At 41.3% G+C, this 14,944-nt stretch overlaps 1 protein-coding gene across 3 annotated transcripts; it reads right to left on the bottom strand.

Moving 5' to 3' along the window:
* Positions 1-2,883: 2,883 nt before the first annotated feature.
* Positions 2,884-13,776, bottom strand: ADIPOQ (adiponectin, C1Q and collagen domain containing). 3 transcript variants are annotated; one of them, XM_019752130.2, is made up of 4 exons: positions 13,623-13,698; positions 9,228-9,281; positions 6,120-6,341; positions 2,884-5,181 (listed from the first exon to the last, which is right to left on the bottom strand). In XM_019752130.2, exons 1-4 carry the CDS (start codon positions 13,660-13,662, stop codon positions 4,661-4,663), a joined length of 837 nt encoding a protein of 278 aa, XP_019607689.2. In that variant the 5' UTR covers positions 13,663-13,698; the 3' UTR covers positions 2,884-4,660. The 3 variants fall into 3 exon arrangements, with proteins under 3 accessions (XP_019607689.2, XP_019607691.2, XP_019607692.2); XM_019752132.2 differs by lacking the exon at positions 9,228-9,281 and having other exon boundaries at positions 13,623-13,776; XM_019752133.2 differs by lacking the exon at positions 9,228-9,281 and having other exon boundaries at positions 6,120-6,354; positions 13,623-13,724.
* Positions 13,777-14,944: the final 1,168 nt, after the last annotated feature.

The following is a 14,944-nucleotide window of genomic DNA, read 5'->3' as shown; positions in this document are numbered from 1 at the left end:
ATATTCTGGATACAATTCAAAATTACTTAATGCACAAGAACAAGGAAATTCTGACCAATACGCAGGAGGAGATAATCAACAGATGCCAATCCCAATATTAATCCAATTGGAATTACCAAACACAGACTTTAAAACATCTATTATAACCATGAGGTAAAGATGAACATTCTTGAAATAAATGGAAGAATAAAAGTTCTCAGTAGAGAAAGATAATTTTTTTAAAAGAAAGAGTTAAATGGAAAATCTTAAACTGAAAAATATCCGAAATTAACAACACACCTGAGGAGCCTGACAGTAGAATAGAGACAACTGAGGAAAGAAAACTTCAAGATAGATCAATAGAAATGATACAAAATGAACAGAAAGAAAAAGACTGAAATAAATGAACACAGCTTTAGGTGCCTATCAATCTAATGGTCATATCATTGGAATCTCAGAAAAAGAAAAGAAAGAAATTGATGCAGAAAATACATTTAACCTGAAATCTATGTAACTTTACTAACAATTGTCACCCCAATAAACTTTAATTTAAAGAAAAAAATACATATATGTATGTGTGTGTATATATATATATATATATATATATATATATATATATATATAAAGAAATAATGGCAGAAAACTTTCCAAATTTGGTGGAAGACATGTATTTATAGATTCAGGAAATTCAATGAATCCCAATCAGGGTAAGCTCAAAGGAAACTATACCCAGACACATCATAATTAAACTGTTGAAAACCAAAGGTAAAGAAAACATCTTGAAAGTAGTCAGAAGAAAAAATAAATTATACATAAGCGAAACTATGACTGCAGACTTTTTATCAGAAACCATGGAGCCCAGAAGACAGTGAGACAACGTCTTTAAAGTGCTAGAAAATAAACAAACAAACAAATAGGTAAATAAATAAGTAAGTAAATAAAGAAAGAACTGAAAGAACTGTCAACTCAGAGCTGACAAAAATATCTAGCAAAAATATCCTTCAGGAATATAGGCAAAATAAAGACATTTTCAGGTGAAAGGAAACTAAGAGAATTTATCACCAGCAGACTTGTTTTAAAAGAAATGCTAAAGAAAGTTCTTCAGGATGAGGGGAAATTATACCAGAGGGAAATGCAGAACTTTAGAAATGAAGAAAGAACAAAAGAAATGATGACTATCTGGATAAACAGAGTATTTTGTGTTCTTAAATTCTTTAAATTATGTATGACTGTTGGAAGCAAAAATTATAACATTGTAATGCTTCGATGTATCTAGATGTAATATATATGACAACTACAACATAAAACAGTAGGGTAAAGAACCTATGTGTTTATAAGCTTCTATATTTTACTTGAAGTGGTAAAATATTAGTTCTATGTAGACAATGAAAGGTTAGGTATATACATTATAATCCTTAGAGCAATTACTCAAAAAAAATTACTACAAAGACAAACAGCCCAAAAGCCAACAAATAAATTTAGATAAAAGACTGTGAAATATTCAAATAACCCAAAAGAAGCCAGGAAAGAAAATGAAATAGAAGGGGCAAATAGTAAATAAATAAAACAATAGCTATAAATCCAACCATAACAACAAATATATTAAATATAAATAATCTAAACACAAATTAAAAGACAGAGATTTTCAGATTGGATAAAAAACAAGACTCAATCATGTGCAGTCTATAAGAAAACCTATTTCAAATATAATCATATAGATAGATTTAAAGTAACATGATGGAAAAAGACATCCCATGCAAACAATAATCCAAAGAGGCCTAGAGTGCCTATATCAACTTCAGACAAAGTAGACTTCAGAATAGGGAAAATTACCAGAGATAAAGATAGACATTTTAAATAACAAAAGGGTAAATTCACCAAGAAGACGTAATACTAAATATGTATGTACCTAACAAGACAGTTCCAAAATACATGAAGCAAAAGCTGACAGAACTGAAGAGAAATAGACAAATTCACAATTACACTTGAATGTCATGGGACCATTAATTCTAAAATCTTGGCCACAATTCCCCTCAGAGGGTGTTATGAAAATTGGCCCTCTCTGTTACCACAAAGAAATGATTCTGCTCCAGAGGGTTTAGAGTAAGTGTGACGTCATGTCCGGTGCTGTGAGGATCCCACCCTCGCCACATAAGGGACTGTGAATAGGGCCAGACATTAGCTACCACTAGATGAAACTTTAGAGAAAATCAATAGTAATTTTCCATCAATATCTCTCTGAGAAACCCGAGAAAACTCACACAAAACATTAACAGTTTGTTGTGAACAAGTGTTGTTTTTTGCATTCATCATGTGTTCTCCCATTTCTGGTAACGGTATCCAGATTTTGCTTTAGGAAAAATACCCGTTCCCCAGCTTAAGCCATGATCAACTTAAGTCAATAAGTACAGTCCATCCTCCTGACACCAGTGACCTATCAGAGATGGGTATACAAACCAGCCAGAGATGCAAGGACACACTTGCTAGGACTTCCGGGAGAGAGAACTTCCTATTTCCTGTTCAGGAACCACTAGAAAAGAGGATGTCCCTTTGGCCAGATGATGTGGTGGGAGAGTATGATGGCTGGCAGGCTAGTCTTTTTGATATCATGAGGGAGAGACTAGAGCTGTACAGTGTAGAGCCTGAGGGTGAAGCCTACACTGCTGTAGGACAGTGCGGAAGGATAGACAGAAAAGGTCTTTAATGATATCATTTGAGCTTCTGGTTGACAGAACAGCTCTGGTATTTTCCATTACGCAAAAGAAATTTTGTTGTTTTTTTTTTTTGCTTAAGTTAATTTGAGTTGAATTTTCTGTCATTCACAGAGTCCTGATTAACACAAGCTTTACTCCTTCGCTCCTCTCTCAACCCCACGTCTTTCTCCCAAAATGAAAACAAAAGCCATGTGATGCAAGTGATTCTACTTTTAATGCTGGACAGTATCTTTACTGGTAGAAAATAATGATACGAAAGCATTTTAAAAGACAAAGCTTTATATGTAGAAATAATCACTTAACGAATAGTAATACACATATAAAAGGTAATCATTTAGGATTTAAAACTGTAAGCAAAAAAATAGGTTTTCCATTTCTATATTTTACAGAATGCTCTTAACTCTGCTTTTATTAAAAACTTGGAAGAGTATTGCTCAAGCTATTGTCTCCTGAGAATGTTTACCACTATCAACCATTCTTAATTCCTTTTTTTTTCTTTTTGAGGACTATATGACAATTAAAAATTGTGTATATTTAAGGTGTACAATTTGATGATTTGATATAGGTATACATTGATCTATCACTTCAGACAGTTATCATTTTCTTTTTTCCTTTTCTTTTGTTTTCTTTCTCTTTCCTTGGTAATTCTTAAAGAACAAGAATAGATTCAGAAGGCTCAGGTCTTCCCAGACCCTGTTGGCACTCAAGGAAAGAATGGTTTCCAAATTCCTTCATGGGTTTTGCATTGCAGGCTCAAGCTACCCCCTTGAGGGAAAATTCTTTAAGTGTTCTGGAAAGCACAATCTTCTCTAACCTCAATGGAAGTGATTCAAACCATCCAGTGGAACAAGGATTAGGTGTTTAAAATCAGGGAATTCCTAAAATGAAAATATTTTTGTAGATAAGAGTTATGTATATAAAGAGACTAAACAGTTATGTGAAGAGAGTTATTTCTGGGTAGACGTGAGATTCAAGAGCTTGGTCTTCAAGAGGCTTTGGTCAAGGACGAGCAAAGGGACTCAGAAGTGAAGTAAACGTGGTCCTTCAGGGAAGTTGTCCCCGGCCTGGTGGGAGGATGTCTCCCATAACCAGGACTGTCATCCAGGATAACACATGAAGAAGCACAAGGGCACAGAGGAAGGTTTGCAGGAAAGAGATATCACATCAGGGAACCTTCCTGATCAGGTGTCTTTCAGGAACAGGGAATGTCTCAGCACATGGAGATGTAGGTGGCTTTCTGGTCTGGAGACAAGAGCATGAGGAAGGACACAGAGAAAAGACAGTACGGGGTAATGCAGGGGCCACTGAGTAGACCAGCTGGAATGGGACCTGGTCAGAACTACCTGCTCTGAGGGAGCTCTTCCAGGGGAAGCTTAATTCATGATGAAGACCAATTCAGAGGCCCTCAGATGAGATGGGTGAGAGACCCACTACCAACATCCCAAAGAGGCCATATACTCCTGAAAACGACACAGTATAATAGAGAAGGTCCATGGCCTTGGTGTGATTTCCAGCTCCACCACTTACTACCTGTGTGACCTTAGGCTTTCCCTTAACTCTCTCAGCCTCATGGACCCCAAGTGAAAAAAGGAGAATAATATCTTTTCTGTGTACCTCACAGGATTGGCATGAACATGAGGAGAAACAGTGGGCACAGAATAGCACTGCCAAATACTTTGTTGTAGTCGGTTATCTTGTCATATGTGAAGCATATCCAGTAAATGCTTTATCCTTTTATTACCACTATATACCAGGTCCTTGAGGCTAGGGAACATGTCTCCTTTAGAACTGGGAATGTAGTATATATATATATTTTAAAAGGTGCTTGATAAATGAATGAATGAGTAAATGAATGAATAAAGTTCAGAGCCCTCCAACTAGATAATAACATCAACCTCCTAACTACACTGTGTACTATTCTTTGACTTGGCTTGTTTGGCCTGGTAGAGGCTCTGAGTTAGTGGTGATCAGTTGACATCATGGTAGAGAAGGAAGCCTGTGAAGGTGGAGTCGTTGACATTATCTGCATAGAGCCCATTATGCTCCCCGTCCCCATACACTTGGAGCCAGACTTGGTCGCCCAACCCCAGATGGAGGAGCACAGAGCCAGAGGCTTGGTCCAAGTCCTGGTCCTGATATCGGTCAAAGGTGAAGAGCACAGCCTTGTCTTTCTTGTAGAGGCTGAGTTTCACATCCTTCAGGTAGACTGTAATGTGGTAGGAGAAGTAGTAGAGCCCAGGAATGTTGCAATGGAATTTGCCCGTGGTGGTGTCATAGTGGTTTTGCTGATTGTAGAAGATTTTGGTAAAGCGAATGGGAACATTAGGGACAGTGACTCCGGTCTCCAACCCCACACTGAATGCTGAGCGGTATACATAGGCACTTTCTCCGGGTTCTCCTTTCCTGCCTTGGACTCCTGGAAAGCCTCGGGGACCTTCAACCCCAGTCACTCCAGTTTCACCAGTGTCACCCTTAGGACCAACAAGACCTGAGGAATGAAAAGACATCAATGACCACAAGAAACAGCACTCCTGCAATATAAAATACTGTCCCTATAGTCCCTACCCCTAACCTGCTTGACTTACAGAGCAAAGAACCAATAGGAGCTCCCACAGGGGAGAGTTAGACCTCCTCCTTCCACATCCCCCTAGCAGGCGCCCATAAATTCTCTCCAACCTTGTCTCCTATCACTCTCCATCACCTCCTCTCCACCTGCTTTTGAAAGATTTCAGGTCAATAACCACCTTAACTCTTTATGTGCTGGCTCAACCAACCATACTTTTGCTTTTCTATCCCCTTTGTCTTGGATGCCCTCCCTCCTTTATTCTGTTCACTCATCCTTCAAGGCCTAGCTCAAGTCCTTCCTCCTCCTTAAAGCCTTCATTGTTAACCCAAGTCTTCCCTGAGGGCATTTTGTCTCTGTCCCATACTTTGAGCATTTGTCCACATTCAGTTTGGCATACTTGTAGTAGATTTCCTTGTAATAATCTCTCACAGAGTCTTGTGCATTAGACTTACCTTCTTAACTAGACCAAGAATTCTCCAGGAGCAGGACTGTGACCTGCAGGAGGTATACATTAAGTGTGGTTGAATGCCGCTGAATGGAATGGGAATTAAATGGAAAAGAATGGAAATAGGAACGTTAACAGATTGGGAATAGGGATGGATGAGGGTGGGGATGAGAAAGGAAATGGGGAAGGAGATATGGATAGAGTAGAATCAAGGGTACTTGATTTCACAGGTACCACCTATTCTCACCACTGACAGGCCAACTCCAAATCCACTTTAAGTTGCCTATGGGTCACATCAGAAAGCTTTGCTTCTTCCCTGTGTCTAGGCCTTAGTCAATAACAGTGCCCTTGTATAGTTCTAGAAGTGCTCCTCTACCCAGAAATCTGATCGAGGAGGCCAAAAACTTCTTCTTACCTGCATCTCCTTTCTCTCCCTTCTCACCAGGGGCGCCATCTCTGCCATCGCGGCCTGGGATCCCATTGTGGCCAGGATACCCTGGCATGCCCGCCATCCAACCATTGCAGACCCCCTTGGGCAGAGGAAGCAAGACTCCAGGTTTTTCAGTCGAGGTATCCTGGGCGTGACTGGGCAGGACTAGAAGCAGCAGAGCAGCTAGTGGCAACAGCATCCTGAGCCCTGGAATCCCAATCTGCATTGTCAGCCATGAGAGAGCAGAACCCACATAGCACACCCATTCGGGATCTAAGCAAGACTGGCCATCTCAGCAGAGTCCACTTGTGAGACCTGCTCTCCCAATACGCACCTCTTCCAGGAAGACTTTTCTGACTATTACAAGCCACCTTGATCTTTTTCTTCCCTGAAATTTGCAGTATTTAGCATCACTCCTTGTGTGTAGTCTCCTTTTCTCAACAGGATTGTGAGTTCAGTGATGGCAGGACAACACTCCTCCAATTTCCTCATATCTGAGCAGAGGACCAGGCACAGGGAAAGCTCCAAGAGGTAACGTATCAAGAGTCTTTCCCTTGAGTTTTCTAAGCATATTGACTCAGATCATTCCATTCAGCTCCAACCAACTTCTCTCTCTTGGCTCCTTCCTTTTCCTTCTTCATTTCCCTTTCCCTCATTTTCTATGTCTGTTCCTCTTCCTTTCTCTCCCTTTCTCCTGGGTCACATTAAGCCATTTGGTATCTTACGTACATGCACACACTCATAAACGCACATACATGTACACACGTATGCCCATGCACAATGCACACACACACACACACACACACACACACACACACACAGCATCGCCTTGGATTAGTCAGATTATCAGAAATACACTGTCCTATGAGAATTTCCACTGGCTCTTTGCCTGGGCCACCCTTAGCTGCCCCTCCTCATGTGCGTGATCCCTACACAGCTTTCAGGACATAGTTGAGATGTCATCTCTCAGGAGACCCTCCTGATTCTCCCTCCCCCTCCTGGGTTGATTGTTTCTCCTCTCTGCTCCCTTTCTAGCATTGCACTTCTTGCATTGTACTGTAATCCCTGATTTGCTCACCCATTCCCCCCATTAAACTACAAGCACTGGGCAGGGAGCAGGGAGAGGTAGTAAAGCCTAACATATTACCATCACAGAGTAGAGCCCAAATAAATGTTTTTAAAATGAAAAAACAAAAGGAAGAGCAAAAAAGCCAGAGAGAGGATGGAAGGAGGAACAAAGGGAAGGAGAAAAGAAGAAGAAAAAAAGGGAGGGTGGAGTGTATTTGAAATATGTATTATGGAAACCCTAGCAAAAAGCCCAAGTGGTACACGTAGCCAAGGGACTGTCTCAGAATCATCCCTCCACAGCCCCCTCCCAGAAGATGGTCCTTTACACACATAGGAACTCTAGACCCCTCCTAGCTTCTGCCTCTGATCGTGGTAGGGTGATCTTAGCCCCCACATCTGATTGCCAGAGTCTTAGAGTCCCCCTCCCTCTCTCACCAGGAAGTTGAAAGCACCACAGAGAGAGAAATGGGCCCTAGGCATCACTAAGACCCTCTGTGGAGTTTGAGAGGTGATTAATCCCAAGAACTTGACTCTAAACAAAACACAATCCATGTGCATTTTCTTTGCCCCTAATAAAAACTCACTATTTTTCATCAGTTGGCTTGTTTCTTATAGATTATACAGTCTCCAGAATCGGATTTGGCTTCAGGAGACAGCTCCTCTGTGAGGGATACAGGAAGAACTCTGAGTGACACAACCAACTCATCTTTCACGTATATAATCATCATATATATACATACATATATATATGTATATTTTCATATATAATCTATCTTTTACATATACACTCACACACATGTATATGTTCATTAAAACTAGTAATATAAACACTTTGGAAACTACAGAAAACAAAACAATCCTCCATCCCAAGAATTTCTGTTTGTTTTGAAACATAGTGGAAAACATACTTTATGAAGAAATTTTATTCCCCAATTTTTGCCTTGTCACTTTCTAGTTTTTATAGTCATCATTTTAAATGTGTGTGTGCTAGTCCATCAAATGGATACAACCAAAATATACTTAGCTATTTCCATTTTGTTGAACTTTTAGCTTATTTCCATTTTCAATTTTGTTTTAAATCTATAACAATATCCTTAGGCATGTGGCTTATTCCCAAATTATTGCTCTGTTATGACATATTCCCAGAAGTACTGGATTAAAAGGTACAAACATTTTTAAAGCTCTTAATGCACATTCTCAAATTGCAGTTTACTGTACTATTATCAGGTAATATTGTTATACTGTCACTCTAGTATTATCATTGAAAACAGGTTTTTTGTTGTTAGTTTAGTGAATAAAAGAAATAGTGCCTTCCTACCTAGAACATTAGTGAGTTGTACATTTTATTAAAAGCCTATTTTCTAATTTAGTTTCTTATCCCAATTTCCTCATTCATGATACTGTCTTAGTGTTTTTTCTCAATTAATTTACTAGGGACACAATGTATTTTTTTGAATTAATTTGTGTGAGCTCTTTATGCCAAAACTTTGTCATATGTGCTATCACTATTTTCTCTAGTGTGCAGATCACTCTGCTGTTTTGTTTATACAGATTTTTAAGTGACAGAAGTTTTAGATTTTTGTATAGTCAATTCTGTTGATATTTTTCTTTGTTTCTAAGTGTTCAATAGTCCTTATCCATGCCAGGGTTTGGTAAATGTCCTATTTTATTTTCTTCTATTGTTTGATAAATTTTAAAATTCACTATTTAATCCATCTCTGATATTTTGTTTTGGTGTAAGCTGTGATCTACAATACTCAAGTGATTTCTCCCTATTTGAAGACTAGTTGTTTAAAGACATTTTTAATTGAATTAATATTTTCCCTCTCTAGTGATCTGATGCATCATTTATCAAATATTAAGTTCTAATATGATCTTATAAAGAGAATTGAGAGTGAGACCAGAGAATGGAGAAGAGACAAAGACAGGCAACACAGCAACTGAGACCGGTGCTGACAAGACGCGGATGCTGCCCCCTGGTGGTCAAGTCTCTAGTCATGGCTCACTCTTACTATCTGCATGTACCTTTGTCGCCCTCTACTGGATTTGGAGGGCTCAGGACGGTGTTCTCAACAGCTGCTGGAAATAAAATGAGACAGCTTAGGCTTAGCTTGTACCAAGATAAGAAGAAAGAGCAGAGTTAATAAGAAGACAAGGAGAGACCAGCCAAGCCCCTTTTGTATTTAGGAAGAATACTTCTTCTGAGACTTTTAAGACTTCATATGTCTTTAAATTTTCCCACGGTTTGTCACCTCCATTCTTTATTCCTTCTGGGGTTAGCAATAAAACTCGTGAGAAGAACTCTGAGAGACTCTGTACTTGTTTTCTCCAGAAATGAGAAGGGCAGAATCTGCGAGGCTGTGCTCTTGTCCATAGGGAGACAGGAGGAGAGAATCCAGAACGTGAGAACTGGTGGACGCAGCTACAAAGGGCCCCAGCGATAAACGGTGATGGGGGCTTCCTCCAAACTGTTGAAAGGAGTACATTCTCCCAGCTCATGGAAAGACATTCTGTCCTCAACACTTCAGTGTTATGGACAGATTTTTCCACTAACAGGAACAATTGGGTTCCATGATGGCAGCATGGGGAAGAGGTATTGAAAGGAGAAGTGGAGGGAAGACGGATACAGGATCCCAGGAAGTCTCTGATGCTACAGATTTTGATTGAAAAAGAAGGTTGTCTTCTAACCTAGTTCTGGGTAGAAAAATCAGCATTTGATAACATTTGAAAGTCAGTGCAGAGCTGCCTAATTTTCAAAACTATTCTAAAATTATGTGTACTCTTAGTTTAGATACAGCAATTGTTACACTTTGATTCTGAAAGAATTCTATTTCCATTGGGGGAATAGAAACTGTAATCTAAGACTGAAATCTAAGATTCGAATGTGTGTATCAAGAAAACTTTTACATGGATCTTGAAGCTAAATCCCAAGTGCCACGTATAATTCTTTGTCATTGTAGAATGCCATTTGTAAAGTTCTCGCCTCACTGAATATCTCATTTAATTCTCACAACCATCTTGAGAGACGGTATGTGGTAGAATAGGGAGCACAGGCGCTATGATTTCAGTACTTGGGTGAAAATAATTTTATCCTTACCTGTAACATGTTTCAGTCATATGCTTCTTGGAAGATTAAGTGATATATTCCATATAAAGTACTCAGAACAGTGTCTGGCACATGTCAGAGCACAATAAATCTTAGCTATGACTATATCCATTTTAAAGATGAGGAAAGTGGGCTTCGAGGAGGTTAAATGACTTGTCCAGAATCCCAGAACTACATGTACTGGAGCTGGAAATCAAACTCAGGTCTGCCAACGTCCAATAATGGACTCGTTGGCATAGTCCAGAGGAGGAAAACAGCATCAGGGTCATGCATCTGCCTTTTACTATTTCACCCCATAGGATGGGGTTACCATCCTATGGTTATAACAGATGGCGGAGTGAATAAGCCTCCACATCGTGATGCAGGTGACCTGGCTTCCATTCTTTGCTCTACTATTAACTCATGGGGTGACTTCCCTGCCCCCACCCCACTTCTTGGACTTCATGCTCTTTGCCTGCAAAGGTGATTACTAATGATATTAATCCTTACCTAACCTATTTCACATTATTATTGTAAGAACCAATTGACTAAAAGTATGAAAAAGTATTTTATAAGTTTATAAGGTGATCCGCACAGATAAGCGAAGAGAAGGGAAGCAAACAAACATTTATGGATCACCTCTTTAATCTCATTTCACGCTCACAACTACAGGAGGTAGGTCTCAATTCCCATGAGAGAAATCTGAGGCCCAGAGAGATTTGGTAACTTCTGCCCATGGATAACAGGCAAAAGAAGACAGAGGTGCACTTTGAAATTCAAAGACTGAATTATTTGTACTGCACTGGCTTTCATGGCACACTGTGCACCAGCATGGATCGGTTTACTTTTAAAAATTATACAAGAGAATGTTCATGATAGTCTCTGCATCCTGAAGGGCTGTAGTCTGATGTCTCATTTTCATACATTAAAATGTATGAGAAATTCCACTTTGACCTGTTGGAATTTCAGTAACAACAGCAGAATCTTGTGAAATGCAGAAATGGGGTCTCCTTTGGGACTGGCAGGGGACACAGCAGTATGGGGGAAAGAGGTCACCAAACCCAGTGCCAACTCTTCCAGCAGGAAAGGGCATTAAAGCACAGTTCACAAAGTCCCTGAGAGACAAAAGGGACCCCAGGAAATCTTCTCACCTCTGCCCTGCTTTTACAAATGGGAGGCTAAGTAGAAAGAAAGGGGTGCATTTATTAGATCCTCCTAGAAGCCAGCTCCCACAGTAGGGGGTTTTACACGTTATTTATTTTATTATTTATTTTAATCTTTACAAGAACTCCAGGAAGCAAGGAAAATAGCCCCACTTTAGAGATGGGAAACTGAGAGATTAAGGAGATGATCCCTGTGAGATTCCCAGGCTGACTTCCAAACCAGTGAGCTTTCCCTCACATTACACTGCCTCTAAAAAGCTTCTCAGATTTAGTTTCTTACTCTGCTAAATGAGGTCATTATGATGAGGGACGTGAGAACACTTGAAGTTGGCAGGAGTACTTTGGGGTGTAAATTGCATAAGACACTTTCAAACCTTATTTCATTTAATCCTCCCCACAGCTCCGCTTTTGACTCCACTATACAGAAGAATCTGAGACTCAGAGAGACCAAGATGCTGGCTTAAAATCATGCAACTCTTCGGTTGTATTATATGAACTTGTCATTTTTAAAGGTCAAAAATGGTAGAATACTGGCAATTTCACATGGTGTAACCTAATGATAAATGAAAGAACCAGGAGTTAACTCAGCTCCCAGGAGGATTATCTGAAAGCTTTTACTCAGCCCTGGGAGAACTCTCAGCATCCCCATGCCCAAATCAATCTCTCTCTCTCTCTCTCTCTCTCTCTCTCTCTCTCACACACACACACACACACACACACACACACTCACACACACACACTCACACACTCACACACACTCACACACACACACACACACTCACCCACACACACTCACACACACACTCACACACACACACACACACACACACACACACACACATTCTCAAGGAACTGGTAAAGCAGAGCATCCCTCCACCACATTTTCAGGAATCAGCCTCTCTCCACATGAAGGAATCCCTCCTGACTGAAAGCTTCTAGTCGCCAAACCTTCTACATCTTGACCTCAGCCAAGTGTCTGGGGCTGCTGGTCTCCTGGCTTCACAAGGAGTAGGTGAGAAGTTTGTCCCCATAGCCATCTTAGAAAGGATAACAACCAAGTCGCGTGTCTGTCTTTATAATTCCTGAAGAATTAAGGGAGGGCAGAAACAAGGACTGCCAAGTGAACTGCAGGGCTCCCTTCCCATTGCTCTGCTTCAAGAACAAAGCTGACACTCTCATGTTCCTTTGGGAATATTCTGCCAGCATAAAGGGTTCCCCTGCTCCCCAACCTTGTCAGGAGGAGCTGGCCTTACCTCTCATAAAGGAGTCACCAAGGGTGAGGTGCCTGTCCTCCTAGCAAGGCTTGATTTGAAAACCAGAGCCTCGGCAGACGGGGGATCCACATCCTCCGACACAAAAGGCCTGGCCTGATCTCTGAAATGCCTCCCACTCTGACCCCTGCATCTACAGCTGAAACAACCAGGATGCCCTAACACTGTGCTCACTGGGGCAAGCGGAATCAGGTTTGACAAAAGCCGGATAGATCCAGTTGTTTCTGTCAGAAAATGTCTTCTGAAAATAAGGTTGTTCATAAGCTCCCAGCATATGCCAGGCCCTTTTCTCACTTTGTCTCATTTGACCCTCTCAAAAAGCCTGTGAGATAGCCCCACATCTGTGTAGATATTCCCCTATCTACAGATTCCCCCAAGTCTGTAGACAACAACCATGTCTCACTCATTTTAGTATCTCATGAACCCAACCCAATGTCTGGCCCATAGAATCTGCTCAATAATATCCGCTGAGTGGAACCACATGGTAGGGCTGGTTTCCAAACACAGTCTTAGGTCTGACTGTGTTCAGGCTTTTCCCCAGCTGCCTCGTCCTGTGCTTCTTTCTCTGAGCAACAATTGATCCCCTTCTCCTCTTACTTAATTGGATTCTGTCGCTGGGCCATCCCTTGCACCTCACTGATCCTAACTTTTTCTCTGGGTAAGCATCTTGCCCTCAAGAGAACTGGGCAAAAGTCAGGATGGTCCCAGGCATTTTGACCAGAGGAAGAGTTTCTTTTGTCTTGGAGTTGTGAGAGAATCGAGGAAGCTGCTCTGGTCAGAGTTTTGCCTGTATCCATCCCCACCCTTCTATAACAGGAGAATGTGGCACAAAACAGCCAGAGGCCCCACTGAGGGAAGCCACCCCCACCCCCAGTCTGGAACTTTAATCAAATGCTCTTACCCTCAAGTGCGGAATCAGACTCATAGACTGCAGTCAGCATGAAAGTGAGGAGATGGTCCAGCCACAGAAGCCTGGTACTCCTGGGGGCAGGCTGTCCCCACCTTATAGTTGTCCCTTCTCATTGGCCAACCCAGTGAGGGCCAGAGACCACTGGACCGGCACCTTGCCCCTGGCAGCTGCCCTAGGTCTCTACCCCAGGGAACTTGGTGCAACCCCGCTTGAGCTTGGGAGGCCAAGTGGAGCTTCAGTCAAACACTCGTGTTCCCAGGCCTTGGACCTTATTTTTGCTTCCTGCAACAGCAGCAGAAGATGGGGCAAGGGGCAAGACCAGAAGCAGGAAAACAAGCTATTTCTGCATTTGATGGAGGAACTTCCTCATGTAAAATGAATTGCCTGGTGGTCCAGGACAACTCCCTCTCCCCAGAAAGTTTCCGTAATAAGTTAGAGACACAAATTACCACCTTCATACGCTGTGCACGATAAAGTGTGGGACTGTATGGGTCAGTCATTAGCACTTCAGAAAAGGCAACAACCAGAGTGGGCTGCAATAGAGTAAGAAATACAACACATCCTTCATGCTGCAGCCTGGACCCCAGATTTGGGGAAGACTTTGCGTCTTAATCCTGAGATCTGAGGTGAGAGGAAGTTTCTAGGGTGGTGTGGGGGAGAGCAACAGTAAGACCTTTAGAAGCTCCAAATTCCAAAAGATTCTGGAACCTCCCCACCCCTATGTAATTCAAATTCAATACAAGAGAAAACTTCCATAAAATGTGATATCAGAAAACCATCTTTCAATATTTTTCTGTTTCCAAAATTCCAAATAAGTTTTGAAAGCTAACTTTTGATGTGTGTGTGAGTTCTCATTTTGCCAGCTCCTTATGCATGTGCCTAATCTACCTACTGGGGAACCCAGCTCTGGGCTGGAGCCGCCTGGAGGACCAGAGGTGGCCACCCACGTTGGGAATCCTAGAAGGTTTAGGCTTGAAATGACAACATTCATCACCTTGGACTCTTTCTTGGCAAACCCATATTCTGTTTTAGAAAGGCAGAATTAAAGCTGGTTCGTGAAAGCCACAAATTCTGATGCATTAAATCATAATCCCAGCAAGGGCTTAAGGTCCCAGTAATAACTTCTACAAGACATTCAGAAACAGGATAGTCTCAGGCAGAGGCTGAGCAAGTGTCTACCTGCCCCCGAATACCACCTCCACTGGCCACCTGGAGCCGAAAAGTCCATCAGCAAAGTAAAATAAAAGTGTGACTCAAGGACTAACCTAGTAAGTCCTCACTTCACATCGTAGTGGGTTCTGCAACTTGAAGTG

The sequence above is a fragment of the Rhinolophus sinicus genome, linkage group LG01 (genome assembly GCF_036562045.2).
Source record: "Rhinolophus sinicus isolate RSC01 linkage group LG01, ASM3656204v1, whole genome shotgun sequence".
NCBI classification, from domain to species: domain Eukaryota; kingdom Metazoa; phylum Chordata; class Mammalia; order Chiroptera; family Rhinolophidae; genus Rhinolophus; species Rhinolophus sinicus.
This window is presented reverse-complemented; position numbering and strand designations above follow the sequence as displayed.